This window comes from Thamnophis sirtalis, unplaced genomic scaffold (genome assembly GCF_051295495.1).
Source record: "Thamnophis sirtalis isolate CommonGarterSnake01/CBP01778 unplaced genomic scaffold, rThaSir2_p1.2 scaffold_4, whole genome shotgun sequence".
Lineage (NCBI taxonomy): Eukaryota > Metazoa > Chordata > Lepidosauria > Squamata > Natricidae > Thamnophis > Thamnophis sirtalis.
Genome location: NW_028261384.1, coordinates 107,525,903 through 107,552,679, shown reverse-complemented (window position 1 = coordinate 107,552,679; position 26,777 = coordinate 107,525,903). Strand labels below are relative to the sequence as shown.

General features: G+C 37.4%; 2 protein-coding genes across 2 annotated transcripts in view; one reads left to right on the top strand and one right to left on the bottom strand.

Annotated features, from left to right (window-relative positions):
* LOC148046047 (epididymal sperm-binding protein 1-like) overlaps nucleotides 1-24,378 on the top strand; it is a 75,060-nt gene extending 50,682 nt beyond the window's left edge. Inside the window, exons 2-7 of the mRNA XM_087713709.1 lie at nucleotides 20,458-20,533; nucleotides 20,772-20,915; nucleotides 21,379-21,528; nucleotides 21,937-22,101; nucleotides 22,799-22,853; nucleotides 24,039-24,378. Coding sequence (XP_087569835.1) covers nucleotides 20,458-20,533; nucleotides 20,772-20,915; nucleotides 21,379-21,528; nucleotides 21,937-22,101; nucleotides 22,799-22,839 — 576 coding nt within the window. The 3' untranslated portion in view covers nucleotides 22,840-22,853; nucleotides 24,039-24,378. The remainder of the gene's footprint in view (nucleotides 1-20,457; nucleotides 20,534-20,771; nucleotides 20,916-21,378; nucleotides 21,529-21,936; nucleotides 22,102-22,798; nucleotides 22,854-24,038) is intronic.
* LOC148046048 (uncharacterized) lies at nucleotides 770-20,500 on the bottom strand. The gene is made up of 7 exons (XM_087713710.1): nucleotides 20,461-20,500; nucleotides 4,960-4,990; nucleotides 4,582-4,725; nucleotides 3,981-4,124; nucleotides 3,405-3,569; nucleotides 2,612-2,666; nucleotides 770-1,419 (listed from the first exon to the last, which is right to left on the bottom strand). The coding sequence occupies exons 3-6, from the start codon at nucleotides 4,690-4,692 to the stop codon at nucleotides 2,661-2,663; spliced, it is 426 nt and encodes a 141-aa protein (XP_087569836.1). The 5' UTR covers nucleotides 4,693-4,725; nucleotides 4,960-4,990; nucleotides 20,461-20,500; the 3' UTR covers nucleotides 770-1,419; nucleotides 2,612-2,660.
* Nucleotides 24,379-26,777: the final 2,399 nt, after the last annotated feature.

Here is a 26,777-nt window from a genome sequence, read left to right as displayed (position 1 = left end):
GTTGTTGTTGTTGTTTTAAAAAAGTCTTTTCTATAGTCTGTTCTGTTCATGTTTCATGTTCCAGCTCTCTCTTTTCTGTAAAAACTAAGATTTAAAATGCTTTTTCTTAATGAAAATATTTAAACCTGGGTTGATTTTGGCTATAGTTGCTAAAACAGCCAATGGTTCTCAGCTGTCTTTGTTGTTATTTTCTGGTAGTTCTTGTCAAAGTAGTGCTTTGATGTATGTTGATTACGTTCAGCTTTTTAAGTTTGTGGCTGACCTTAAAATCTATTAGCAGGACTGGTTCAAGTTTCATTGTGCAGATATGAAACTATCTCAAGATATGCTGTTTTAGAGGAGTGGAGTTCAAAAGGTCTTCTAAGGTCATACTTATCCAGGTTATGTGGCCAGAGCATAGATTTCCCTTGGGTTCAGTTATTCAAGACACATATACTAGCACTACTTTTTCATCTAAATAAAAAGCCAAAGACTGAAGAAAATGATATCTGTCTTGAGCATCATTTGGGGGGAGGAGGTGAATCAACTGTAGCAAATTCATCTTTTTGAGCAATTGATTCCTCCCAGCCACTGCTACATTTCTCATTCTAACTTTCAATCCATATTTTGAGTGTGTCTCTCTTTTGGCATGCGTTATTTTCCTGTCTTATCTTCCTAGATACAGTCTTAACACTGGCAACACATCCATGGCAGTTTTTTTATTGGCTCCTATTTGTGAAGATCATTTAAGGAGGCCAATCCAGGCAATGCAAAAATATATGTGCTCTAGTTTGATGCTTGAAATATTTATTATAAAGAATCATCAATGCAGAAATGATCAGGAACAGTACAGCAACTCAAAGCAAAAAAAAAAACAACCATAATCACATGTATTTGCATAAGAATGGATAAATGCCAGTAAATGGTCCATCATTCAGACAGATTAATCAATCAGTAGCTTAAACTTGAGCTGTAAAAACTCCAGGAGCTGAATATGATTTCCTTCTGCTATGTTTTCCAGTGTTGAATCCCACAATTAACAAAGCCAAATAAAAACATTTTAACCAGTTTTATAAACATTATATGGAAAATCATTTTTAAACCTATATCTTAAACCATTAAGGCTACAATATTCTGAAGATAATAACTTTAATCTAACCATAAAATGGCAGAAAATTCATGGATTTTTTCCAAAGTTTGATGGCACAGAAGAAGATTCCCTGGAAGCTGCTTAAAATGTTAACAGCAAATAAGTGGAGTTTAGAAACTGGTCACATCTGGCAATAAAATAATTTCTTAAGTAATACAAAGTTGACTAGCTTCTAGAAAGCCTAGACTAATAATGTTAGCAAAGGTATCAGATGGCAAATATCATAGCTTTGATTAGAAAATTGTCATCTCTGGAATCAAATCATCCCAAATGTCCTTGATTTTGGTAATCTGAGGGGAAAGGGAAAACAATACAGTTACATCATAAAGTTCAAGAGAGTTCAAGATTTCTACTTATAGAAAATTATGATAACTCAAAAACAGTTTAGAGACTTTTTGCAATCTGTTTTATTTCACAGAAACAAAAATCATAGCCAATTCTGTTAGAAGGGATAAATATGCTACCTAGGTTGCATTTACTACAAAAGGCAAGAAGTGATTTGCATTATTACTCAACCATCACAGAGATGTCCAGCTGGGCTACCACATGCAATATACAAATTGTGTACCACATAATGGAAGTGCATGAAGCACAGATATAAATTGCTATTTTTTATGGCAAGAAATGTCCCTGCAAGTGAATAAAATATTTAATAAATTTAATACTTTAGAATGATTTGGGGGCACTACATGGAGTTGTGCTCAAACCAAACTTTGAAAGGCTGGTCTTTAATGTAATCTGCTTTGGAGATTATTGCTTTGATTCCAATAATACAGTTTAAATTCATCTGCTGCAGAATTTGGCAAACTCCAGCTGCATTAAGGAAGCTCTACTACTCAAAAGATTCACACTGCAAAAAGTCTAAAATGATTAGAGAATTAATAATCTTTAGATGAATGTATTTTATTAAAAGGGAGACTTGGAGCGCTAAAAGAATTTGTGGACAAAAGTCAACCTATATTTTATACTATTTTATTCCTTGTAGTCAATCCTATCAATTGCACCTTAGAATCCATTTTGTACAAATGTCAAGTCAATGTTTCAGACTGTTTTGGTCTCAAACAGATATCTGAACTATATTAGTGCTATTATATAAGAGAAGAACTGTTTTACGGAATAGAAGAGAAAAATGCAGACAGATATTTTTGTTCCAGTGCTAATGTTCCAGGTTCCAGCGCTAAGCTTCTTAAGTGCATAGACTACAATTCTGACTTTTCATCAGCTGCAAACTTGGGGAATGTTGGTGTTTGCAAAATGTGAACTAGAAACTTTGCCAAACAACAGCACTTGCCCATCTTACACAGGAGATAATGGGGGGGACGGACAACAATATTAGAAAGATTATAATATATTATATATCATATGAAAACAATCTATTAGCATCTGAGAAACTTCCATAGCCACCCAAACTGAGCCACTAAAGCATTTCCTTCTTCCTTTTTCTTTTCTTTTCTTTTTTTTTTTTTTTTTTTTTTGTCTTACCTGAGAAATCCCAAATATATTCTGACAGGCTACATTGGTTTATATGAACCTAGTCCTAGAAAGAATGGTAACTGGTCAGTTTTTTTTTATATGCACAAATACAGTTCAGCAGTTTTCAAAGTAAAAAAGAAACAGAATTTCTTATTTCCTATTGCTACTTCTGATATGCTCCTGTCAGTAATGACCCATTTACAGAATTCCTACATTCACTCTGCTTTCTTAGGCTACAGAGCAGTAGGAATTGCTACATTGATACAGATGCTGCGTTAATTGATTTGAGTCTACACTAATTTTTCTAAAATATCTCAAAATATAAATTATTCTCATAATTGTTTTGTTCCATTGTAAAGTGACTTTGCTAATGTTCTTGAGCTCTTTCTTTTTATAGCTATGGTGTCCAGAACTATTTTGATCAATCTGAGGAGAACATGAGAATATACAACTAGGTGATATTTTTCTCTCTCTTTTTTGGCTAATTGATCTATTAACCTGTTTCTTAATCTATAACCATTCAGGTCTGGGACACTAATATAACTTTTTACATTGACCTTTTACATTGAACATTATCAGCTGCTATGATTCTATTGAACCTACTTCCGAAGATTGAAAGGATCCCAGGCCTTGATTATACACCCTGGTTCTAAACTATATCCTTCCTCCTTTCCTAAAAACCTTCCTTATTTGTTTCTGCTTTTTCTTATGACTTAAAAAGTCTCCTTATTTTCCTTTGTGTACAGGCAGCCTAACCTTGCCAATAATAACAAAAAAAGCGAACATCACAGAGCCATCTTACTGGTATCAGCGCAGTAGTTCCATAGCTTATGTTTATCATAATTACTGGTTGTTGCACACCAGAATCTTCCACTTTCATCATCTTTATTGATGCAAGAGTAAACCATACAGCCTTTGTACTTAAAGGGGAATACACAAGGTTGCCCAGGAGAATTACCTCCATATTCTAAAGACAAAGGAAAACATTAAAACATATAAACTGTTTTAGCAATATTTGTCACATAACTTCAGATTTTAAATTTATATTAGTAAAACACATTCCTTGTTTTACAGAAAGGTAAAAGACCAATGCATTCAAGGTACACTGAAGCCCCAATATATGTCATTTTAAGGTATTGACTGTAATGCTAGGAAGGCATCATGGAAAAACACTTTTAGAAGTTTTATCAGTAATTATAATGTATAGTTTATGAAGCTCGCTAAAGATGCACACAAACACTCTGCAATGCTTTTCTTAATTCTATACCAGATTAGTCTCATAGACTTTATAATGGGAATCAATTAACTATTTCAGGACAGTTGTTATTTCTCCTAAACCTGCTGAATAATATATTTCATAAATGTAACTTTGTCAAACCTGTTTTGGTACAATATCTCCATTGACCAGATTTATCATAGTTTGCAGTTGTGGCACACCAGGGGTGGTTCGTGCTTGCAACTTCAGTGCAAGTATAATAGGATTTCCCACCGTAAATAAATGGGAACACGCAGGGAGAAGTGTCTAAAATGATAAAGGAAAACACGATCAGAACTGATTACACAAAACAGAAAAATTATACAAAAACACTTCAGTTTTTGTCTAATTGTTTTACTCAAAATAGCAAAACCACTAAACCATCTTTTATAGTTAGAGGAGTTTCCTGAGACCATAGGGAAGGATGCCATTAATCTTTTAAGCCAATTTCTTCACCTTAATAACTCTAAGAAGTGTGGACATCAACTCCCAGAATGTCTCAGAGGGGTTTAAAAGTCCACACATTTAAACTTCCCAATGTGGCAAAACATTTTTTCCCACTAAACATTATATAGTTCTTGTGCAGACAGACACCCTTAATTCTTGTTCCAATTCTATATGAGATTACGCTAAGAAGCCCTAAACTGGAAATCAGTTGACTATTTCAAGACAATTGTTATATCTCTTAAAATCAGTAAAACTCTATGTCATAATTGTGTCAGACCTGTTTTGGAACAATATTTCCATAGACCAGATTTATCATAGTTTTCAGTAGTGGCACACCAGGGGTAGATCCAGCTTCCAACTTCAGCGCAAGTATAATACGATTTTCCATGGTAAATAAACGGGAAGACACAATGACGGGTGTCTAAAATGGTAAAAGAAGACACGATCAGAACTGAAAAAAACTATTTGCTAAGTATTCATTCATTCCTTTGATTTGGAATCAGGAAACAAGCCATGTAATTGATCCAAACAGAATATAAATTTTCTAAATTAATAATCACTGAAAATTAATCTTTTAAAGCAAAGATTATGGATATACTATCCCAAGTGAAATGAATCAACCCACAATATTTGAAATTTTGAATATTTCCCTTACCTGCTGCAATGAGCAACTGAAAAAGAGTGCAGAACAAAAGGAATGCTGTGGTTGAGGCCATTTTCTCTCTAAATGCACTTGATAGCCCTGGAGAGTACCATGTTTTTATATGTTCTACATAGATATCTCAGATTCCAATGTCTACATAACCTTTAGGAATAGAACATGTCATTCGGCAGCCACTGTGGTTTTTTTTTCTTTATACAGGAGCATTTTCTCAGAAATGTATTCAAGGTGACCAACTTCTCACTAGAAATAAATTTATTTTTCTCACCAGACATTCAATACTGAGAGCAAACAAATAATATGATTTCCTCGAATTGAGTCAAAATCCAAATATTGCTGTAAAAGGGCCATAGTTTATTCCGGTTACAGTATGTGTCTTTCTGTTGCATCAAAGATTTTAAATCAGACTCCACCCCAAAAAATCTAGAACGCTCCAAATATGTTGGATTAAATTTCTATAGTTTTGCCCAAGATCTGCAATAGAAGCATAATCTAGAAAGTTGTGGCATCATTAGGAAATGCCTTTTTCTCAGCAGAAATATGAAGAATCTGAATGCTAAGCAACTAGTTGTATAAGATGGTAACTTACAAGGAGATGAAATAAGATTCTGGGTTGGAGATTAAATAGATGTCAAAATTAGTAAAATGACAGAGAGATTATTGTCTTCTACTTCTTCTGAACATGTTATCAGAACATATATAAAAGAGGTCACCATCTACTCTATCCATCATCTAATCAGCTAATTTTGATTCTGTTTGTGAACGTTGCTACTTATATGCAAATAAAGATGAGAAGAGAGGACTCATTGGAAAAGACCTTTATGCTGGGAACAGTTGTAGGCAAAAGGAGAAAGTGATGGCAGAGTATGAGATGTTTAGATATTGTCATTGATGCAATGAACAAGGATTTGTGCAAACTTTGGAAGACAATAGAAAACAGTGGGGCCTGGTATGCCATAATCCATGGGATCAAAAAAAAAGTCAGATACAATTTAGTGACTGAATAAAAACAACCAAAAGTGCAAATAAAGATAGATATCATTAAAAGGGAGCTTCATAGCAGATTGTGGGAGCCTACAAGGAAATCATACTAGGAAACCACTAAAAGGGAGGGAGGTTTTCCCCAAAGTAATTACTTCATTATCTCAGAACATTGCAAAATGTCTATTTAACCAACAATATGTTTCTATCAGCAGCATCAAGGCACACAACGTGCTTTTGTTTTTTTCAAGTTATAGAGCTGACCAGGACTGGAAATTCTATAATCTCCTTGGTCTCTTGAAAAGACTTTTTTGTTTTCTTGGCTGTTCAAGGCATGTTCGGAAGACTTCACCAGCACCAATGTCCAAAAGCTTTAAGATATTTTCTAGTCTTCAGTTCCTACATATACATATACATATACATATACATATACATATACATATACACATACACATACACACATACACACACACACACATATATATATATATACATACATATAGTCTCCCTTTATTTATTTATCAGCACAAATACAACACAAATGTAACAAAGGCAACAGTAAAAAATATTGGGTTTCTGTCTGGATGGTCTCTTATGACGAGCCGAGGGACAGAGAATGGAAGTGTGAACTTCCTCCCATATTTGGGCATACCAGGGGTTGTGACTTTAAATATATACATTTCTCCCTGGCTCAGCTGATAATGGAGGAGAGCCTGTGGCTTAATGGTTAACACATCTGCCTAATATGTAATACAGCCCAGGTTTGAATCCCAGTAAGGTTATGGCTAGCTGATGAGAGCTAAATAGCTTGAAATAGATCTATACTAGTCTCCCTTTATTTATTTATCAGCACAAATACACACACAGAGACACACAGACACAGACAGACAGACAGACAGACAGACAGACACACACACACACACACACACACACATTCACACAGAATGTACAAAAGCCAGTGGAAACATGACTTCTGGTCATAATGGCAAGAATAACTGAACAGTTGAAGTCACACATTTTTGGATGTGCTCACTCAGGCTATACCCAATATTTGGGCTTTTGGGGCACCTTTCCCTCCCCCAACAAACAGCCCCAATGTTAACTGGACACTTTTATATATAATGGGGGGGTGTCAAAAAAAATCTAAGAAAATTTAGAAAGGAAAAGGAATGAGATGGATCCGGGGTGTCAAATTCAATTTCATTGAGGGCTGCATCAGGGTTGTGTTTGACCTTGGGGAGGTCAAATATTTAAATTAAAAACAGCTAGGCCAAGACTCAACAGGAAGTTTGTCAGCTGGACAGATGTGGGGGTTGGGGCTCTTAAGAGCATCACATGAACCCTGTCTGACAAACCACTGTCGAGATGCTTTTTGGATCAGAACCTCCCCACTGGAGGAGGGTGAAGAAGGGCAGCATCTCATCAGACCCAGAGGGAGGCGACAGGTCACTCGCAAGTCATAGATTTGCCCTATGAATCGGACTTGGGGCAGCAGCCTCTAACATGGCTGACAAGATGCTGGCTTCTTGTCAAAGTAGATGAACAGGATGGTGTGGAAGAGATGAAAGACCGGTAAGAAAATTTATCCAACCCACAACCATAAATCAAACCTGGAAAAGGCAAAGAAATCTTGAGAACATAAATATTATTGATGGTCAGATTGTGATTTTTTTCAGAAAGAAAGAAAAAAGAAGGAAAGAAAGAAAGAAAGAAAGAAAGAAAGAAAGAAAGAAAGAAAGAAAGAAAGAAAGAAAGAAAGAAAGAAAGAAAGAAAGAAGAACGAAATAAATAAATAAAATAAAATAAAATAAAAATGGAGGGTTGAAGCACCAGCCTCTCCCAAAAGCTAATTATTTGAAATAATTTCAGACAGAAAAGGAGAAAGCAGAGAAGTGACAAACCCTCTCAAATATAAATTCTAAACTTGGTTTTGGATTTGAAATAGAAACCAAGAATTCTAAAGGATTTACTCTGTTTGAATTTCTTCCAGCTAATATATCTTAACTTTTAAAAAAAGCATTTCTTACTGATAACTGATAACGTAACCTTGACTGTGCAGGAAGTTTTAATTAACCAACTGCCATAAATCAGAATTTGGAAAAATAGGAGGCAATGAGAAATACCCTAATCTGGCTGTTTGCAAATGGCCGGACTAGGAAGGTGGCAAGGGAAAGAATAATAACAGAATAATAACAGAAGCAAGAACTGGAAAATACGAAAGATTTTTTCCTCCTTTTTTTCTCTCGGCAAAAGTTTAAGATGCCCCCAGTTTCTCTTCCAGTTTGAAATAAATTTAAGGTGGACCTCAAAAGTGCAGCTCAAAACTCCTAGGACTGCAACCAACCCAATCCACTCCAAATGAATGTCCAGCTATGCCACTGTCTAGGCTAAATCCTTTCCTCCTGTGCCTGGTGTCTGAGGAAGAATTGAGAAGCACCTTGCTCTGCCTATTTTGCCACCCTCCATCAGCTTTCTGTGATTGACAGGAATTGGACATCTTTGTAGCAGCAGCACAGATGTTCCATTCATACCATCCCATTTGTCATCTAGGAGAGGGAGAACTTCAAGGAAGCTGGACATGATTTGAAATTGTGAACAAAGATGTCAAGAGGGAGTTTCTGTCAACCAGCCTGAAGAGATAAATAGCTTTAAAAATGTAATTGAACTGATTAATATTTGCCTGCAGAAAGGAAGGGAAACATTTCAAAAATGAAAAGTTTATTTTCTGTGCTACGGGAAACATGCCCTTCTGAATAGAAAAGTAAATATTTAGGTTTTCTATTCACTGTGTTTTTATATATGATTCTTACATACCATTAAGTTAATATTGATTTTTCACAAACAAATTGACGTTCTCCAGCATTACTCAGCCTCAACCTGACCTCTTAGATTACACAGCATTGTACCCATGACCTTTGTAATCAAATCTCTCTACCTTGTTGTTGGTCTTTGTCTCCCCCCCCCTTTCTTTCCATTTTCCCAGCATTATGAATTTCTCAAAAAAACTACATTTTCAAATAATACGTCACAAATACAATTATCTGATTGTGGCTATTTGAGTTTCTACTGAAATTTGTTTTGTGATGCATTAGTTTGTTTTCTTGGCAATCCATTTCATTCTCACCTTTCCTCAACAAAAACATTTAAGATTCTTTTCACTTTGCTTCCAACTTTTGCTTCCACAGACTGTTCAGGTAAAATCATTACCTGCATATTCTGATCTTTCTAGTAACAGATGCATTAAGACCTCTGAATACCTTTTTGAAAGCCTTCATGGATAGGTGCTAGTCTGCAGTCTATTCATTTACTGTCTTTTCCCTTACAGTTGATAGTCAATTCTAAAATATCATTATTGTAAATTTTAAGACTTGTTGCTATACCCATTGTCATTGATTTGGTTTTTATATATCATTGTAATCCTTTTTACTGTATTCCTTGACTTTCATCACTACAGCTTCTTGATAATTTGCATTTTTAGGAATGAAAATTGTATCATTTATATTTCTCCCTCAAAGGTTATAACTATACACATCTTTTGATACACCTTCCCTTGTAAAAGGAGTTTTAAAAATCCAAAACTAACACATATGCAGGCAGTGGCCTCTCTTATGCTCTTTAGTGAAATGTATTTAGAAGAATGGAATAGATTACAAGAATCCCAGCAATTAAAATTTTCAGGTTAAAATTAACAGATACCTCTATACACTAAGATAAAGGGTCTTTCTAATTGACTTCCCGCAAACTAGTGAGGAAGCAGGTCCTTCATTCATAATAGAAAAGTTTGCAGCTGGCTGTTAATAAGTTAGGAATATAAGTGATGCATGGCAGGAGCTTCTACAGTTCATCACGGGATTAGCTGTTATCTCTCAATCATTATGTTGAATGGGGGCTTCCAAGGGTCCCAGGAATTCATAAATCCTATGCCAGATTATGTAAGCTTTAGTCACATAGGTGCTTGTTAGAAATTTCATCTCAGAGCACTTGGTAGCCGATCTAAAGATGGAGAACATTGTGGTAGGTCCTTTGCTATGATTAGTTCACCCCTTAACAATTGAGAATAGCCATGACTCCAAAACTCCAAAATATGAGTCAATCATCAAAATGGCCCTTCCCAGATATCTTTTCAATCCTACTGAATTCTACTGAATTCTTGCAGATTTCGCCAGCAACTTGATAAGCAGTTCTGTCAAGTGCTCAGTAGATTTCTGGAATATTGAGATAATCAGAGTACTTGATTGGAATACGCCTGAGCTCCCCACATCTGGTGGAGGCAGTATTGGTTTACCAAGGAACTAGAGAGATGAAATGGCAGAGGAGGTGATGCCTGAAATGTTGTCAGAGTAATACTGAAAGTAAATTTGGCCATGCACAGCTTTGAGCTCACATTTACATCTACACTGTAGTGTTATGGGAGGTAAGGAATCTGTCTTTTTATGCCTGTCTATCTCAGAATTGTGCTCCCTTGTGAGCTACTTTCCAATGCAAGAATGAAACATAGCAATGCACCAGAAGAGGCCAGAAATAAAAATGGGATGATGAGATAGTACATTCCATTATCCAATATTCTATGATGGGCAATACCTCTGGCTCAGAATGGTAGGAGGGGGAGGATTAATGGTAGAGATGTGATGATAAGGAGGGAGATATATTGTGGGAATCTGAGGGTAGGACACATGGGGAAGTCAGAATCAATGTTTGAAATTTATTGAAATTATGGAGAGACCGGCTCTGTTTGGGGGAGTACATCATGGTAAAAAGGATGGAAAATTATGTTTATTTTTCCTTTTTATTGCATCTGTAGATAGCAAGCCAGTAACATTTTTCCAAGATGACCCACCTTCTATTGTGGAGGGAGGCATCTGTGAAAAACATTCTAGGCATCTTCTGGAAAAAGTCACTCAGATCCACCCCCACTTGGACTCCAACTGGATGAATCCATATGAATTGATTGAGGAACTATCTTGTCTTATTATCTAAGAGGTATTCGACCCATTCACTACTGAACAAATAATTGAAATTATTGGACGACTAACTCAATCATGTTTACTTGGATACTAGCATCTGCTTTGGATATACGTAATACTTCTCCTCCTCCTATTATCCCAACAATAAGCCTGTGAAGTTAGTTGGGTTGAGAGAGAATTAATACCCAAAATCACCATTTCGCTTTCATGCCTAAGGCAGGACTTCAATTCACAATATAGCCTGCTTCCTTAAACATTAGTTATGAGACTGTATAATCTACCCTTCTTATTTTAAAGGGACTAAATTACTGTTACTACTAGCTATCCCTACATTTTTCATTTTAGAAGCCTTGACTATATCTTTCTTAAATTTCCTGTTCCTTCTTTTGACATAAGAGCAATAAAATAAGATTTTGTTGGTAGTCCATTCAGGATACAAATGAGTCTCTCCTATGAATACAAGTTAAAGAAAGCTAAACTAAAATGGGAAACATTGCTTATTCTTACTAGTTATTAGCAAATGTAATTGAGCACAGAAGAGGAAGATAATAATCGGACCACTACCTATTGAGGCTTGACTTTCAGAGACCAAACCCCCACTGTAGGGAGGAGGAACTGATTAGGTGGTTCCACCCCAGGCGCCTTATGGACCCTTTGGGCTTTCAGACGGAGCTTGGTGTTGTTCCTGATACCCTTGCTCGCAGTCCGGCGGAGACTCTGGTTGCTGCCTGGAATTCAGCAGCGGCAGAGACTCTTAACCAGATTGCGCCTTTACGGCCGATCCGAGGCAGTGGATCCAGGAGGGCTCCTTGGTTTACTGAGGAACTCCGGGAGATGAAGCACCGTAAGAGACGCCTAGAGCAACGATGGAGATCCAGTAAGTCTGAGTCAGACCGAGAGCTTTTAACATCCAGCATCAGAGTCTACCTCCGGGCAATTAGGATGACCAAAAGAACACACATTGCCTCTCTGATTGCTTCTGCTGAGTCGCGCCCAGCCGCCTTGTTCAGGATAACCCATTCCCTCCTAAACAGGAGGGATACGGGCAACCCTTTGCAAGGCAGATCTGAGGACTACGTCCAATTCCTCGCGGATAAAGTTGCTCGGCTTCGGAAGGACCTGGACTCCAATTGCACAGAACCAGCTGAGGCACCAGGGAGAATCTGGATGGACATCACTGGATTGATTTTCAAGCTGTTACCCCTGAGGACATGGACAAGGCCATGGGAACCGTAAGTGCCTCCACATGTGTGCTGGACCCGTGCCCCTCCTGGCTGGTTGCTAACAGCAGGGAGGTGACGTGGGGCTGGATCCAGGCGGTTGTTACTGCCTCTCTTTGGGAGGGGTTATTTCCCTCCGCTTTAAAGGCGGTGGTGGTGAGACCCCTCCTGAAGAAGCCATCTTTGGATCCAGCCATTTTAAACAACTATCGTCCAGTCTCCAACCTTCCCTTCATGGGGAAGGTTGTTGAGAAAGTGGTGGCCTTTCAGCTCCGGCGGTCTTTGGAGGAAACCGATTATCTAGATCCCTTCCAGTCGGGATTTAGGCCTGGCTACAGCACAGAAACCGCTTTGGTCGCGCTGATCAATGATCTCTGGAGAGCCAAGGGATGGAGGTCGTGCCTCCGTCCTAGTGCTCCTTGACCTCTCAGCGGCCTTCGATACCATCGAACATGGTATCCTTCTGCGACGACTGCGGGAGGTGGGGGTGGGAGGCACTGTTCTACGGTGGTTCTCCTCTTACCTCTCAGACAGGTTGCAGTCGGTGTTGGTTGGAGGGCAGAGATCGACCCCTAGGCCCCTGAACTACGGGCTGCCACAAGGTTCGGTCCTCTCCCCCCTCCTGTTTAATATCTACATGAAGCCACTGGGTGAGATCATTCAATGGCACGGGATAAAATACCATCAGTATGCGGACGATACACAGTTGTATCTGTCCGCCCCGTGCCAACTCAGTGAAGCGGTTGACATGATGTGCCAGTGCCTCGAGGCTGTTAGGGTCTGGATGGGGGTTAACAAGATTGTACTCAATCCGGATAAGACCGAGTGGCTGGTGTGTTTCCCTCCTACTAATTGGCCAAGTTTTCCATCTCTCAGGCTGGGGGGGGTCAAACAGTACGCCCCTCAGACAGGGTTCGCAATTTGGGAGTCCTCCTGGACCCACAGCTGACTTTTGAACACCATCTGTTGGCTGTGACCAGGGGGGCATTTGCCCAGGTTCGCCTGGTGCGCCAGTTGCGTCCCTACCTGAACCAGGAGGCCCTCACAACAGTCACTCGTGCCCTTGTGACCTCTAGACTGGACTACTGCAACGTGCTCTACATGGGGCAGCCCTTGAAGAGCATTCAGAGACTTCAACTTGTCCAGAATGCAGCCATGCGAGTGATCGTGGGTGCACCTCGGTTCACCCAGGTAACACCTATCTTCCGCGAGCTGCACTGGCTGCCTATTGGTCTTCGGATACGCTTCAAGGCACTAGTCATAACTTATAAAGTCCTTCATGGTATTGGACCTGGGTACTTGAGAGACCGCCTGCTGCCAATTACCTCCAATAGATTGATTAGATCCCACAGATTATGCCTCCTCCGAATTCCATCTGCCGGCCAATGCCGACTGGCAACTACCCAGAGGAGAGCCTTCTCTGTGGTTGCTCTGACCCTCTGGAACAAACTCCCCGTGGAGATTCGCACCCTCACCACCCTCCAGGCCTTCTGCAAAGCCCTTAAAACCTGGCTATTCTGGCAGGCCTGGGGCTAAAGAGCTTCTGCCCCCCTTCTCGAATGGTATGGTTGTTGTGTGTTTTTAATAGTGTATTGTTTGTTTGTCTTTTATCCCGTTTGTACCTCCTTTCCCTTGACTGAGTTGTGAGCTGCCCTGAGTCCCCTTCGGGGAAAAGGGCGGCATATAAATGAAATAAATCCTAATCCTAATCCTAATCCTGAGCTGGCCCCCGTGTTATCCCTCTCCCTTCCTCCTCCGCCATGCTTTTGAGGAGCCATTTGGCAACGGGAGCTAGTAGGAAGGCGGTGGAGGGGGGGAGCAGGGAAAAAGGCCTCATGGCTTCTGAAAAACCGTGGAGGTGGAGGCGGCAGCAGGGGTAACCCACAGCCCAGCTGAGGTGCTCCGAGCAGAGAGGGAGGCACCGCCACCGCTGCTATGGGCGGGGGCGCCTGCGGGAGCTTTGGAGGCTTCACCTCGGCTGCAGCGTTGGCGGCAAATCTGGCAATACTGTTGGAGGAGGAGGAGGCGGCAGCAGCTATTCCCATCATCTTCCGGAACCTGTGGCAGAAATCAGTGCGCGCAGTTAAAAACGGCTGCGTGGTGTTTTCTTGCCACGTGCGCAGCAATGCAGCTGCGCACCTTAGAGGGAACAGTGCTCAAAGGTCCACCATAAGTGGTAGTATGTTCCATGTATTGATTCACATTTCCAGCATTTTGTGGAGGTATTTGTTGAGATTTTAGCTAACCTTGTTGGTGCCAAATGCCATCTGTAAAACATTTTGTACTGATTTTCCTTGTAAACTGATAGTGTCAGTTTTAAGTTTGTTCTCCAAAATTTTTCCCATTTATTTTTCCCAATATTATAGCCAAAGTTCTGTGCCCATTTTATCATTTGTTCTTTCACGATTTCCTCTTCCATGTTATGCTTCAGAAAAAATTTATACATTCTCTCTATCATCTTTCTATCTGAGTTGTGAATTATTTTATCCAATTCGTGGTTCTATTTCGATGTCATATATTTTAGTATCATTATTGTGTTTAGTTTTGATTTGCAAGTAGGTTAGCCAGTCAACTTTCATGTTTTGTTCTGCCAATTCTTCAATTGTTTTTAAATTTTCCTGTCCGTCAATTATGTCTCTGTATCTTAGCATTTTATTCATATCTATAAAATTTGGATGGATCGTTCTTTCTGTTGATGATAGCCAATTCAGGAGTTTCACATAGTGAAGTTTTTTTATTTTGAGCCAGTTTTTCAATAACGCTCTTCTAATTAAATGTTTTTTAAAGGATTTGTGCATTTTATTTTTATCATCCCATAGGAATGTATGCCAACCTGCTTGCAAATCATGGCCTTCTAAGGTCAAAATTCTTTTATTTTTTAGCTCTATCCAATATTTCACCCATGTTATTGTTACTGTTAATGTGTATAATTCCCAATTTGGTAATGCTAAACCTCCCCTCTCCTTGCTATCTTGCATTGACTTTAGTTTAATCCTTGCTTTTCATCCTTGCCAAATGAACCTAGCGGTTATTTTGTTTAATTCTTGAAAGAAAGTTTGAAGTTTTTCTATCATTTTTGTAAATTCCTTTAGACAAGGAATACAGTAAAAAGGATTACAATGATATATAAAAACCAAATCAATGACAATGGGTATAGCAACAAGTCTTAAAATTTACAATAATGATATTTTAGAATTGACTATCAACTGTAAGGGAAAAGACAGTAAATGAATAGACTGCAGACTAGCACCTATCCATGAACGCTTTTCAAAAAGGTATTCAGAGGTCTTAATGCATCTGTTACTACAAAGATCAGAATATGCAGGCAATGATTTTACCTGAACTGTCTGTGGAAGCAAAAGTTGGAAGCAAAGTGAAAAGAATCTTAAATGTTTTGGTTGAGGAAAGGTGAGAATGAAATGGATTGCCAAGAAAACAAACTAATGCATCACAAAACAAATTTCAGTAGAAACTCAAATAGCCACAGTCAGATAATTATATTTGTGACATATTATTTGAAGATGTAGTTTTCTTGAGAAATTCATAATGCTGGGAAAATGGAAGGAAAGGGAGACGAAGACCAACAACAAGGTGGAGAGATTTGATTACAAAGGTCATGGGTACAATGCTGTGTAATCTAAGAGGTCAGGCTGAGGCTGAGTAATGCTTTGTTTGTGAAAAATCAATATTAACTTAATGGTATGTAAAAATCATATATAAAAACACAGTGAATAGAAAACCTAAATATTTACTTTTCTATTCAGAAGGGCATGTTTCCCGTAGCACAGAAAATAAACTTTTCATTTTTGAAATGTTTCCCTTCCATTCTGCAGGCAAATACTAATCAATTCAATTACATTTTTAAAGCTATTTATCTCTTCAGGCTGGATGACAGAAACTCCCTCTTGACATCTTTGTTCACAATTTCAAATCATGTCCAGCTTCCTTGAAGTTCTCCCTCTACTAGATGACAAATGGGATGGTATGAATGGGTCATCTGTCCTGCTGCTACAAAACTGTCTAGAAGCAGGATGCCCTCTGTCCAATTCCTGTCAATCACAGAAAGCTGATGGAGGGTGGCAAAATAGGCAGAGCAAGGTGCTTCTCAATTCTTCCTCAGACACCAGGCACAGGAGGAAAGGGTTTAGTCTAGACAGTGGCATGGCTGGACATTCATTTGGAGTGGCTTGGGTTGGTTGCAGTCCTAGGAGTTTTGAGCTGCACTTAAATTGTGAGCAGGCTGGATTTTGGAAGTACAGTTCAGCAGGCTGGAATACAGTTTTGAATTGCTCAGTGTTTCTTTCTTTCTTTTTTTTTTTTACAATTACTGTCTTCAGTCTCTGCAATGACCACTATTGTTTCTTGTAATGCCCTCCTTTATTCCTCTGCTAATGCTTCTATTTATGCACTCAGACTTCACTGAGAAGGGGGAAGAAACTGTTGGTTCAGCCAGATTGGAGCAGGAGAACAGGAGAGTTCATAGGCTCCCGCAGGCAGGAGACTGTTGCAATTGTCAAACTGCAGAGAAGGAGGGAGAGGTTTGCAGAGAGGAGAGTAAATGACAATTATGTGTCATGAAAAGAAGGACTATTTAATGAAAAGAAAGATTAGAGATATGATAATAGTACCATGTTTTCCTGAAAAAAATACAGGGTCTTATTTTCTTTTGACACACATATGGCCTTGGCTTTATTGGAGGGGACCCTTTATGTGTTGGGGTTACCGAGGGGCTGCTCTCTTGCGAGCAAGTTCCTGAAGAGCCTGTTGCTGGGACGGGAAGATGTGGGCATAGCCTCAAGAACAAATGGTCATGAGGTGACCATGCTTATGAGCAGTTGCCCAGCAACCACCCTCTCTAGCCTGGCAGACACTCTGCCTGTCTGGAAAGAGAGGTTGCGTGACTGCCTGTTCTGCTCCACCCTCGCACACCTCCCAGCCTTACCACAACCTGAGCCAGCTCTTATTATTAATGATTTATGCATATTTTTTATAATTTCCCATAGTTATTCAAATTCCCAGTTTTCCATGATGTCCAGTTCCAAAGTTATAGTTAGTTATACAGTTCTTATTTCAGAGTTCTATTCCACCTTAAATTTATCTACTTCACTTGCTGTGGGGAAGAATGATGGGAACCATCCTGGGTCTTTTGTTCTTCCTTAATGTCCAGTTCCAAAATTGCAGTTAGTTATACAAATCTTATTTTGAAATTCTGGTCCACCATAAATTTATTTCAAACTGGAAGAGAAACTGGGGGCATCTTAATCTTTTGCCGAGAGAAAAAAAGGAGGAAAAAACCCTTCGTATTTTTCAGTTCTTGCTTCTGTTATTATTCTGTTATTATTCTTTCCCTTGCCACCTTCCTAGTCCGGCCATTTGCAAACAGCCAGATTAGGGTATTTCTCTTTGTCTCCTACTTTTCCAAATTCTGATTTATGGCAGTTGGTTAATTAAAACTTCCTGCATAGTCAAGGTTAGGTTATCAGTTATCAGTAAGAAATGCTTTTTTTTTAAAGTTAAGATATATTAGCTGGAAGAAATTCAAACAGAGTAAATCCTTTGGAATGCTTGGTTTCTATTTCAAATCCAAGTTTAGAGTTTATATTTGAGTGGGTCTGTCGCTTCTCTGCTTTCTCCCTTTCTGTCTGAAATTGTTTCAAATAATTAGCTTTTAGGAGAGGCTGGTGTTTCAACCCTCCATTTTTCTTTTCTTTTATTTCTTTCTTTCCTTCCTTCCTTCTTTCTATCTTTCTTTCCTTCTTTTTTCTTTCTTTCTGAAAAAATCACAATCTGACCATCAACATTATTTATGTTCTCAAGATTTTGTTGTCTTTTCCAGGTTTGATTTATGGTTGTGGGTTGCATAATTTTTCTTACTGGTCTTTCATCTCTTCCACACCCTCCTGTTCATCTACTTTGACAAGAAGCTAGCATCTTGTCAGCCATATTAGAGGCTGCCAGCCCAAGTCCGATTCATAGGGCAAATCTCTGACTTGCGAGTGATCTGTCGCCTCCCTCTGGGTCTGATGAGATGCTGCCCTTCTTCACCCTCCTCCAGGAGGGAGTTTCTGATCCAAAAAGGATCTCGGCAGTGCTTTGTCAGACAGGGTTCATGTGATGCTCTTAAGAGCCCCCAACCCCCACATCTTTCCAGCTGACAAACTTCCTGTCGACTCTTGAGCCTAGCTGTTTTTAACCTAAATATTTGACCTTCCCAAGGTCAAACAAAACCCTGATGCAGCCCTCAATGAAATTGAATTTGACACCCCGGATCCATCTCATTCTTCTTCCTTTCTAAATTTTCTTAGATTTTTTTGACCCTCCCCATTATATCTAAAAGTATCCAGTTAACATTGGGGCTGTTTGTTGGCGGGGGAAAGGTGCCCCGAAAGCCAAAATATCGCCTGAGTGAGCACATCCAAAAATGTGTGACTTCAACTGTTCAGTTATTCTTGCCATTATGACCAGAAGTCATGTTTCCACTGGGTTTTGTACATTCTGTATGAAATGCTATAGTCCATCTACATTAACTATAATTATATATCTATATCTATATCTATATCTATATCTATATCTATATCTATATCTATATCTATATCTATATCTATATCTATATCTATATCTATATCTATATCTATATCTATATCTATATCTATATCTATATCTATATCTATATCTATATCTATATCTATATCTATATCTATATCTATATCTATATCATCTATGTCTGTCTGTCTGTCTGTCTGTCTGTCTGTCTGTCTGTCTGTCTGTCTGTCTATCTATCTATCTATCTATCTATCTATATATATATATATATATATATATGCACATAGACACACATACTCAAAAAGACACACCCATATAAAATAATTGGCTTATTGAATTTAGAGTGTAAGAGACTGGCACCTCATAGAGTTGCCTTGAGTGCCTTTGAAAAGATAGACAAATGCTTTGATGCATTTATAACTACAAACATTAGAATATGCAGGTCATGGATTTCCTCTGATAATCTATGGAAGTAAAATTCTGAAGGCTAGAAAATATCTTAAAGCTTTTGGACATTGGTGCTGGTGAAGTCTTCTGAACATGCCAAGAAAACAAAAAAGTCTTTTCAAGAGACTAAGGAGATTATAGAATTTCCAGTCCTGGTCAGCTCTATAACTTGAAAAAAGCAAAAGCACATTGTGCGCCTTGATGCTGCTGATAGAAACATATTGTTGGTTAAATAGACAAACTGTTTATCATTTTGCAATGTTCTGAGGTAATGAAGAAATTACTTTGGGGAAAAACTCCCTCCCTTTTAGAGGTTCCCTAGTATGAATTCCGCGTGGGCTCCATAGTCTGCTAAGAAGCTCCCTTTTAAGGATATCTATCTTTATTTGCACTTTTGGTTGTTTTTATTCAGTCACTAAATTGTATCTGGTTTTTTCGATCCCATGGATTATGGCATACCAGGCCCCACTGTTTTCTATTGTCTTCCAAAGTTTGCACAAATCCTTGTTCATTGCATCAATGACAATATCTAAACATCTCATACTCTGCCATCACTTTCTCCTTTTGCCTTCAACTGTTCCCAGCACAAAAGTCTTTTCCAATGAGTCCTCTCTTCTCATCTTTATTTGCATATAAGTAGTAAGTAGTCCACAAGCAGAATCAAAATTAGCAAGATGATGGCTAGAGTAGATGGTGACCTCTTTTATATATGTTCTGATAACATGTTCAGAAGAAGTAGAAGACAATAATCTCTCTGTCATTTTACTAATTTTGACATCTATTTGATCCCCAACCCAGAATCTTATTTCATCTCCTTGTAAGTTACCATCTTATACAACCAGTTGCTTAGCATTCAGATTCTTCATATTTCTGCTGAGAAAAAGGCATTTCCTAATGATGCCACAACTTTCTAGATTATGCTTCTATTGCAGATCTTGGGCAAAACTATAGAAATTTAATCCAACATATTTGGAGGGTTCTAGATTTTTTGGGCTGGAGTCTGATTTAAAACCTTTGATGCAACAGAAAGACACATATTGTAACCGGAATAAGCTATCGCCCTTTTACAGCAATTTCTGGATTTTGACTCAATTCGAGGAAACCATATTACTTGTTTGCTCTCAGCATTGAATGTCTGGTGGGAAAAATAAATTTATTTTTAGTGAGAAAGTTGGTCACCTTGAATACATTTCTGAGAAAATGCTCCTGTATAAAGAAAAAAAACCCACAGTGGCTGCCAAATGACATGTTCTATTCCTAAAGGTTATGTAGACATTGGAATCTGAGATACCCTTGTATAACATATAAAAACATGGTACTCTCCAGGGCTATCAAGTGCATTTAGAGAGAAAATGGCCTCAACCACAGCATTCCTTTTGTTCTGCACTCTTTTTCAGTTGCTCATTGCAGCAGGTAAGGGAAATATTCAAAATATCAAATATTTTGGGTTGATTCATTTCACTTGGGATAGTATATCCATAATCTTTGCATTAAAAGATTAATTTTCAGAGATTATTAATTTAGAAAATTTATATGCTGCTTGGATCAATTACATGGCTTGTTTCCTGATTCCAAATCAAAGGAATGAATGAATGAATACTTAACAGACAGTTTTTTTCAGTTCTGATCGTGTCTTCTTTTACCATTTTAGACCCTCGTCATTGTGTCTTCCCATTTATTTACCGTGGGAAATCCTATTATACTTGCACTGAAGTTGATAGCCAGAACCATCCATGGTGTGCCACAACTGCAAACTATGATAAATCTGGTCAATGGAAATATTGTGCCAAAACAGGTCTGACAAAGATATTTATGAGATAGGAATTTTACTGATTTTAAGAGATATAACAATTGTCTTGAAATAGTCAACTGATTTCCAGTTTAGGGTTTCTGAGCGTAATCTCATATAGAATTGAAACAAAAATTAAGGGTGTCTGTCTGCACAAGAACTATATAATATTTAGTGAGAAAAAATGTTTTGCCACATTGGGAAGTTTAAATGTGTGGACTTTTAAACCCCTCTGAGACATTCTGGGAGTTGATGTCCACACATCTTAGAGTTACTAAGGTGAAGAAACTTGGCTTAAAAAATGAACGGCATCCTTCCCTGTGGTCTCAGGAAACTCCTCTAACTATAAAAGATGGTTTAAGGGTTTTGCTATTTTGAGTAAAACAATTAGACAAAAACTGAAGTGTTTTTGTATAATTTTTCTGTTTTGTGTAATCAGTTCTGATCGTGTCTTCCTTTATCATTTTAGACACTCCTCCCTGCGTGTTCCCATTTATTTATGGTGGGAAATCCTATTATACTTGCACTGAAGATGCATTTATACGGAGGAGCCACCCCTGGTGTGCCACAACTGAAAACTATGATAAATCTGGTCAATGGAGATATTGTGAAACTACAGGTTTGACAAAGTTACATTTATGAAATATATTATTCAGTAGGTTTAGGAGAAATAATAACTGTCCTGAAATAGTTAATTGATTCCTATTATTAAGTCTATGAGACTAATCTGGTATAGAATCAAGAAAAGCATTGCAGAGTGTTTGTGTGCACCTTTAGTGAGCTTCATAAACTATACATTATAATTACTGATAAAACTACTAAAAGTTTTCCATGATGCCTTCCTAGCATTACAGTCAGCACCCTAAAATGACATATATTGGGGCTTCAGTATACAATGAATGCATTGGTCTTTTACCTTTCTGAAAAGCAAGGAATGTGTTTTACTAATATGAAATTAAAATCTGAAGTTATGTGACAAATATTGCTAAAACAATTTATATGTTTTAATGTTTTCCCTTGTGTTTAGAATATGGAGGTAATTCTCCTGGGCAGCCTTGTGTATTCCCCTTTAAGTACAAAGGCTGTATGGTTTACTCTTGCATCAATAAAGATAATGAAAGTGGAAGATTCTGGTGTGCAACAACCAGTAATTATGATAAACATAAGCTATGGAACTACTGCGCTGATACCAGTAAGATGGCTCTGTGATGTTAGCTTTTTTTCTTATTATTGGGCAAGGTTAGGCTGCCTGTACACAAAGGAAAATAAGGAGACTTTTTAAGTCATAAGAAAAAGCATAAACAAAATTTCAGCAAGATGTAGAAATAAGGAAGGTCTTTAGGAAAGGAGGAAGGATATAGTTTAGAACCAGGGTGTATAATCAAGGTCTGGGATCGTTTCAATCTTCGGAAGTAGATTCAATAGAATCATAGCAGCTGATAATGTTCAATGTAAAAGGTCAATGTAAAAACTTGAGTTATATTAGTGTCCCAGACCTGAATGGTTATAGATTAAGAAACAGGTTAATAGATCAATTAGCCAAAAAAGAGAGAGAAAAATATCACCTAGTTTTATATTCTCATGTTCTCCTCAGATTGATCAAAATAGTTCTGGATACAATAGCTATGAAAAGGAAAGAGATCAAGAACATTAGCAAAGTCACTTGACAATGGAACAAAACAATTATGAGAATAATGTATATTTTGAGATATTTTAGAAGAATTAGTATAGACTCAAATCAATTAATGCAGCATCTGTATCAATGTAGCCATTCCTACTGCTACATTGTAGCAATAGGAAATAAGAAATTCTGTTTCTTTTTTACTTTGAAAACTGCTGAACTGTATTTGTGCATATAAAAAAAAATGACCAGTTACCATTCTTTCTAGGACTAGGTTCATATAAACCAATGTGGCCTGTCAGAATATAGTTGGGATTCCTCAGGTAAGACAAAAAAAAAAAGGAAGAAGGAAATGCTTTAGTGGCTCAGTTCGGGTGGCTATGGAATTTTTTCAGATGCTAATAGATTGTTTTCATATGAGATATAATGTATTACAATCTTTCTAATATTGTTGCCCCCCCCCCAATTATCTCCTGTGTAAGATGGGCAAGTGCTGTTGTTTGGCAAGGCTCATGAAAGTTTCTAGTTCACATTTTGCAAACACCAACATTCCCCAAGTTTGCAGCTGATGAAAAGTCAGAATTGTAGTCTATGCACTTAAGAAGCTTAGCGCTGGAACCTGGAACATTAGCACTGGAACAAAAATATCTGTCTGCATTTTTCTCTTCTATTCTGTAGAACAGTTCTTCTCTTATATAATAGCACTAATATAGTTCAGATATCTGTTTGAGGCCAAAACAGTCTGAAACATTAACTTGACATTTGTACAAAATGGATTCTAAGGTGCAATTGATAGGATTGACTACAAGGAATAAAATAGTATACAATATAGGTTGACTTCTGTCCACAAATTCTTTTAGCGCTCCAAGTCTCCCTTTTAATAAAATACATTCATCTAAAGATTATTAATTCTCTAATCATTTTAGACTTTTTGCAGTGTGAATCTTTTGAGTAGTAGAGCTTCCTTAATGCAGCTGGATTTTGCCAAATTCTGCAGCAGATAAATTTAAACTGTATTATTGGAATCAAAGCAATAATCTCCAGAGCAGATTGCATTCAAGACCAGCCTTTCAAAGTTTGGTTTGAGCACAACTCCATGTAGTGCCCCCAAATCATTCTAAAGTATTAAATTTATTAAATATTTCATTCACTTGCAGGCACATTTCTTGCCATTAAAAAATAAAAAATAATAGCAATTTATATCTGTGCTTCATGCACTTCCATTATGTGGTACACAATTTGTATATTGCATGTGGTAGCCCAGCTGGACATCTCTGTGATGGTTGAGTAATAATGCAAATCACTTCTTGCCTTTTGTAGTAAATGCAACCTAGGTAGCATATTTATCCCTTCTAACAGAATTGGCTATGATTTTTGTTTCTGTGAAATAAAACAGATTGCAAAAAGTCTCTAAACTGTTTTTGAGTTATCATAATTTCCTATAAGTAGAAATCTTGAACTCTCTTGAACTTTATGATCTAACTGTATTGTTTTCCCTTTTTCCTCAGATTACCAAAATCAAGGAAATTTGGGATGATTTGATTCCAGAGATGACAATTTTCTAATCAAAGCTATGATATTTGCCATCTGATACCTTTGCTAACATTATTAGTCTAGGCTTTCTAGAAGCTAATTGACTTTATATTACTTAAGAAATTGTTTTATTGCCAGATGTGACCAGATTCTAAACTCCACTGTTTGTTGTTATCATTTTAAGCAGTTTCCAGGGAACCTTCTTCTGTGCCATCAAACGTTGGAAAAAATCCATGAATTTTCTGCCATTTTATGGTTAGATTAAAGTTATTATCTTCAGAATATTGTAGCCTTAATGGTTTAAGATATAGGTTTTTTAAAAAAACGATTTGCCATATAATGTTTAAAAAACTGGTTAAAATGTTTTTATGTGGCTTTGTTAATTGTGGGATTCAACACTGGAAAGCATAGCAGAAGGAAAGCATATTCAACTCCTGAAGTTTTTATAGCTGAAGTTTGAGCTATAAACTTGATTGCTCAATCTGTCTGAATGTCCATCATTTACTGGCATTTATCCATTCTTATGCAAATACATGTGATTATGGTGTTTTCTTTTTGCTTTGAGTTGCTGTACTGTTCCTGATCATTTCTGCATTGATGATTCTTTGTAATAAATATTCCAAGCATCAAACTAGAGTGTATATTTTTGCATTGCCTGGATTGGTTTACATGTCCTCCTTAAATGACCTTCACAAATAGGAGCCAGTAAAAAAGCTGCCATGGATGTGTTGCCAGTATTAAGACTATATCTAGGAAGATAAGACAGGAAAATAATGCATGCCAAAAGAGAGACACTCTCAAAAATATAGAATGAAAATTAGAATGGGAAACGTAGCAGTAGCTGGGAGGAATCAATTGCTCAAAAAGATGAATTTACTACAGTTGATTCCCCCCCCCCTCAAATGATGCTCCAGACATAGATCATTTTCTTCAGTCTTTGGCTTTTTATTTAGATGAAAAAGTAGTGCTAGTATATGTGTCTTGTATAACTGAACCCAAGGGAGATCTATGCTCTGGCCACATAACCTGGGTAAGTATGACCTTAGAAGACCTTTTGAACTCCACTCCTCTAAAACAGCACATCTTGAGATAGTTTCATATCTGCACAATGAAATTTGAACCAGTCCTGCTAACAGATTTTAAGGTCAGCCACAAACTTAAAAAGCTGAACGTAATCAACATACATCAAAGCAATACTTTGACAAGAACTACAAGAAAATAACAACTAAAACAGCTGAGAACCGTTGGCTGTTTTAGCAACTATAGCCAAAATCAACCCAGGTTCAAATATTTTCATTAAGAAAACGCATTTTAAATCTTAGTTTTTACAGAAAAGAGAGAGCTGGTACATGAAACATGAACAGAATAGACTATGGAAAAAACTATTTTTTTTAAAAAAACAAAGTTATGATTTTACTGCTGAGGTTAAAATACAATTCCAGTAAAAGAAAAGAAAGGGGGTGGGGTGGGGTGGGGGAAACAAAACAGAACAGAACAAAATCGGAAAAATGTGCATAAAGACAAAGGAACAAAGATACATGTAGACTGTTCTTTCTTGTTGAATACTGATAAATCTTTCAATAGCAATAGTTTTCCCCCTTTGTAAATCACAATTTAGGAACTTCTACATCTCTGTTTCATAAATTACTACATGTCATTAAAATATTATAAATATTGGACTATATTAACCACCAACCAATTTGACCTTCCACAAATCTGTTGTAAAAAAGCAATTAATAGGCAACTACAGCAACAAGCTGAACTTCATAGTCCTCTGTTGAGATCTATTATTGCATTTAAGTCGCAGAGAGTCTACCAACAGCTTCTAATCTACCATAAACCCATTGAAATCATAATATTTGATCTGCCCAGAATTAACTGATTTTGATAATAAAAATTTTCCTTGAAATAATTCTGGGATCTTTCCAAATAGTTGCATCACATTCCCAAAATCTTGGTTGATAATATTTGTGCAGCATTTGCTGCTCAGTAGGCTTTCCAAACATCCCCCCAAAGTTGCCTTCTGACTGCATATAATGAGTCTATTCTTCAATCTGCATCAACTTTCCTAAGAAGGTCCAGTCTCCCACCTGTAGACTCCATCATCTACAATTTCATCTTTTAAATTTTTCACAAGATTGTACATGAATGGCAAAATACAAGGCTTAGATATAGATAGATACCTGGATAAAGAAAAAATACCCATAGTTAAAGATGAGCAGAGGGAGAGATTGAATCAACCAATAACTTCGGGGGAAATTCTCCAAGTAATTAAACAGCTAAAGGTAGGGAAAGCACCAGGTACAGATGGGCTGACATCGGCTTAGTATAAAAATTTACAATTAGAAATAGTAGAACTTCTTAAGGAACTATTTAATAAGATCCAAAGGGAAGGTAGTCCAATCTTGGAAGACAGCCTTCATATCTTTGATACCTAAAGAAAATCAAGATCTTAGTCAACCAAAAAATTATAGATCTATATCATTACTTAATACAGATTATAAAATTTTTACTAAAATACTATGAATAGGTTAATGTTGGTTATTCAGCAACTGATTCATAATAATTGAACAGGTTACATACAAGGGAGACAAATGAGAAGTAATGTAAGACAAATTGTTAATATACTGGAATATTTGGGGAAGAATAACCAAATCCCTGCTGCGCTTATATTTCTAGATGCCGAGAAAGCATTTGATTGAGTGAATTGGCAA

Bases quoted from the DNA above. Each gene is read 5' to 3' on its own strand.
- LOC148046048 (XM_087713710.1), bottom strand. From the start codon at position 4,692: ATGGAAAATCGTATTATACTTGCGCTGAAGTTGGAAGCTGGATCTACC. The intron at 4,125-4,581 runs GTCTGACACAAT...TTATCATTTTAG, and splicing joins GAAATATTGTTCCAAAACAG to ACACTTCTCCCTGCGTGTTC. The intron at 3,570-3,980 runs GTTTGACAAAGT...CTTTGTCTTTAG, and splicing joins GAGATATTGTACCAAAACAG to AATATGGAGGTAATTCTCCT.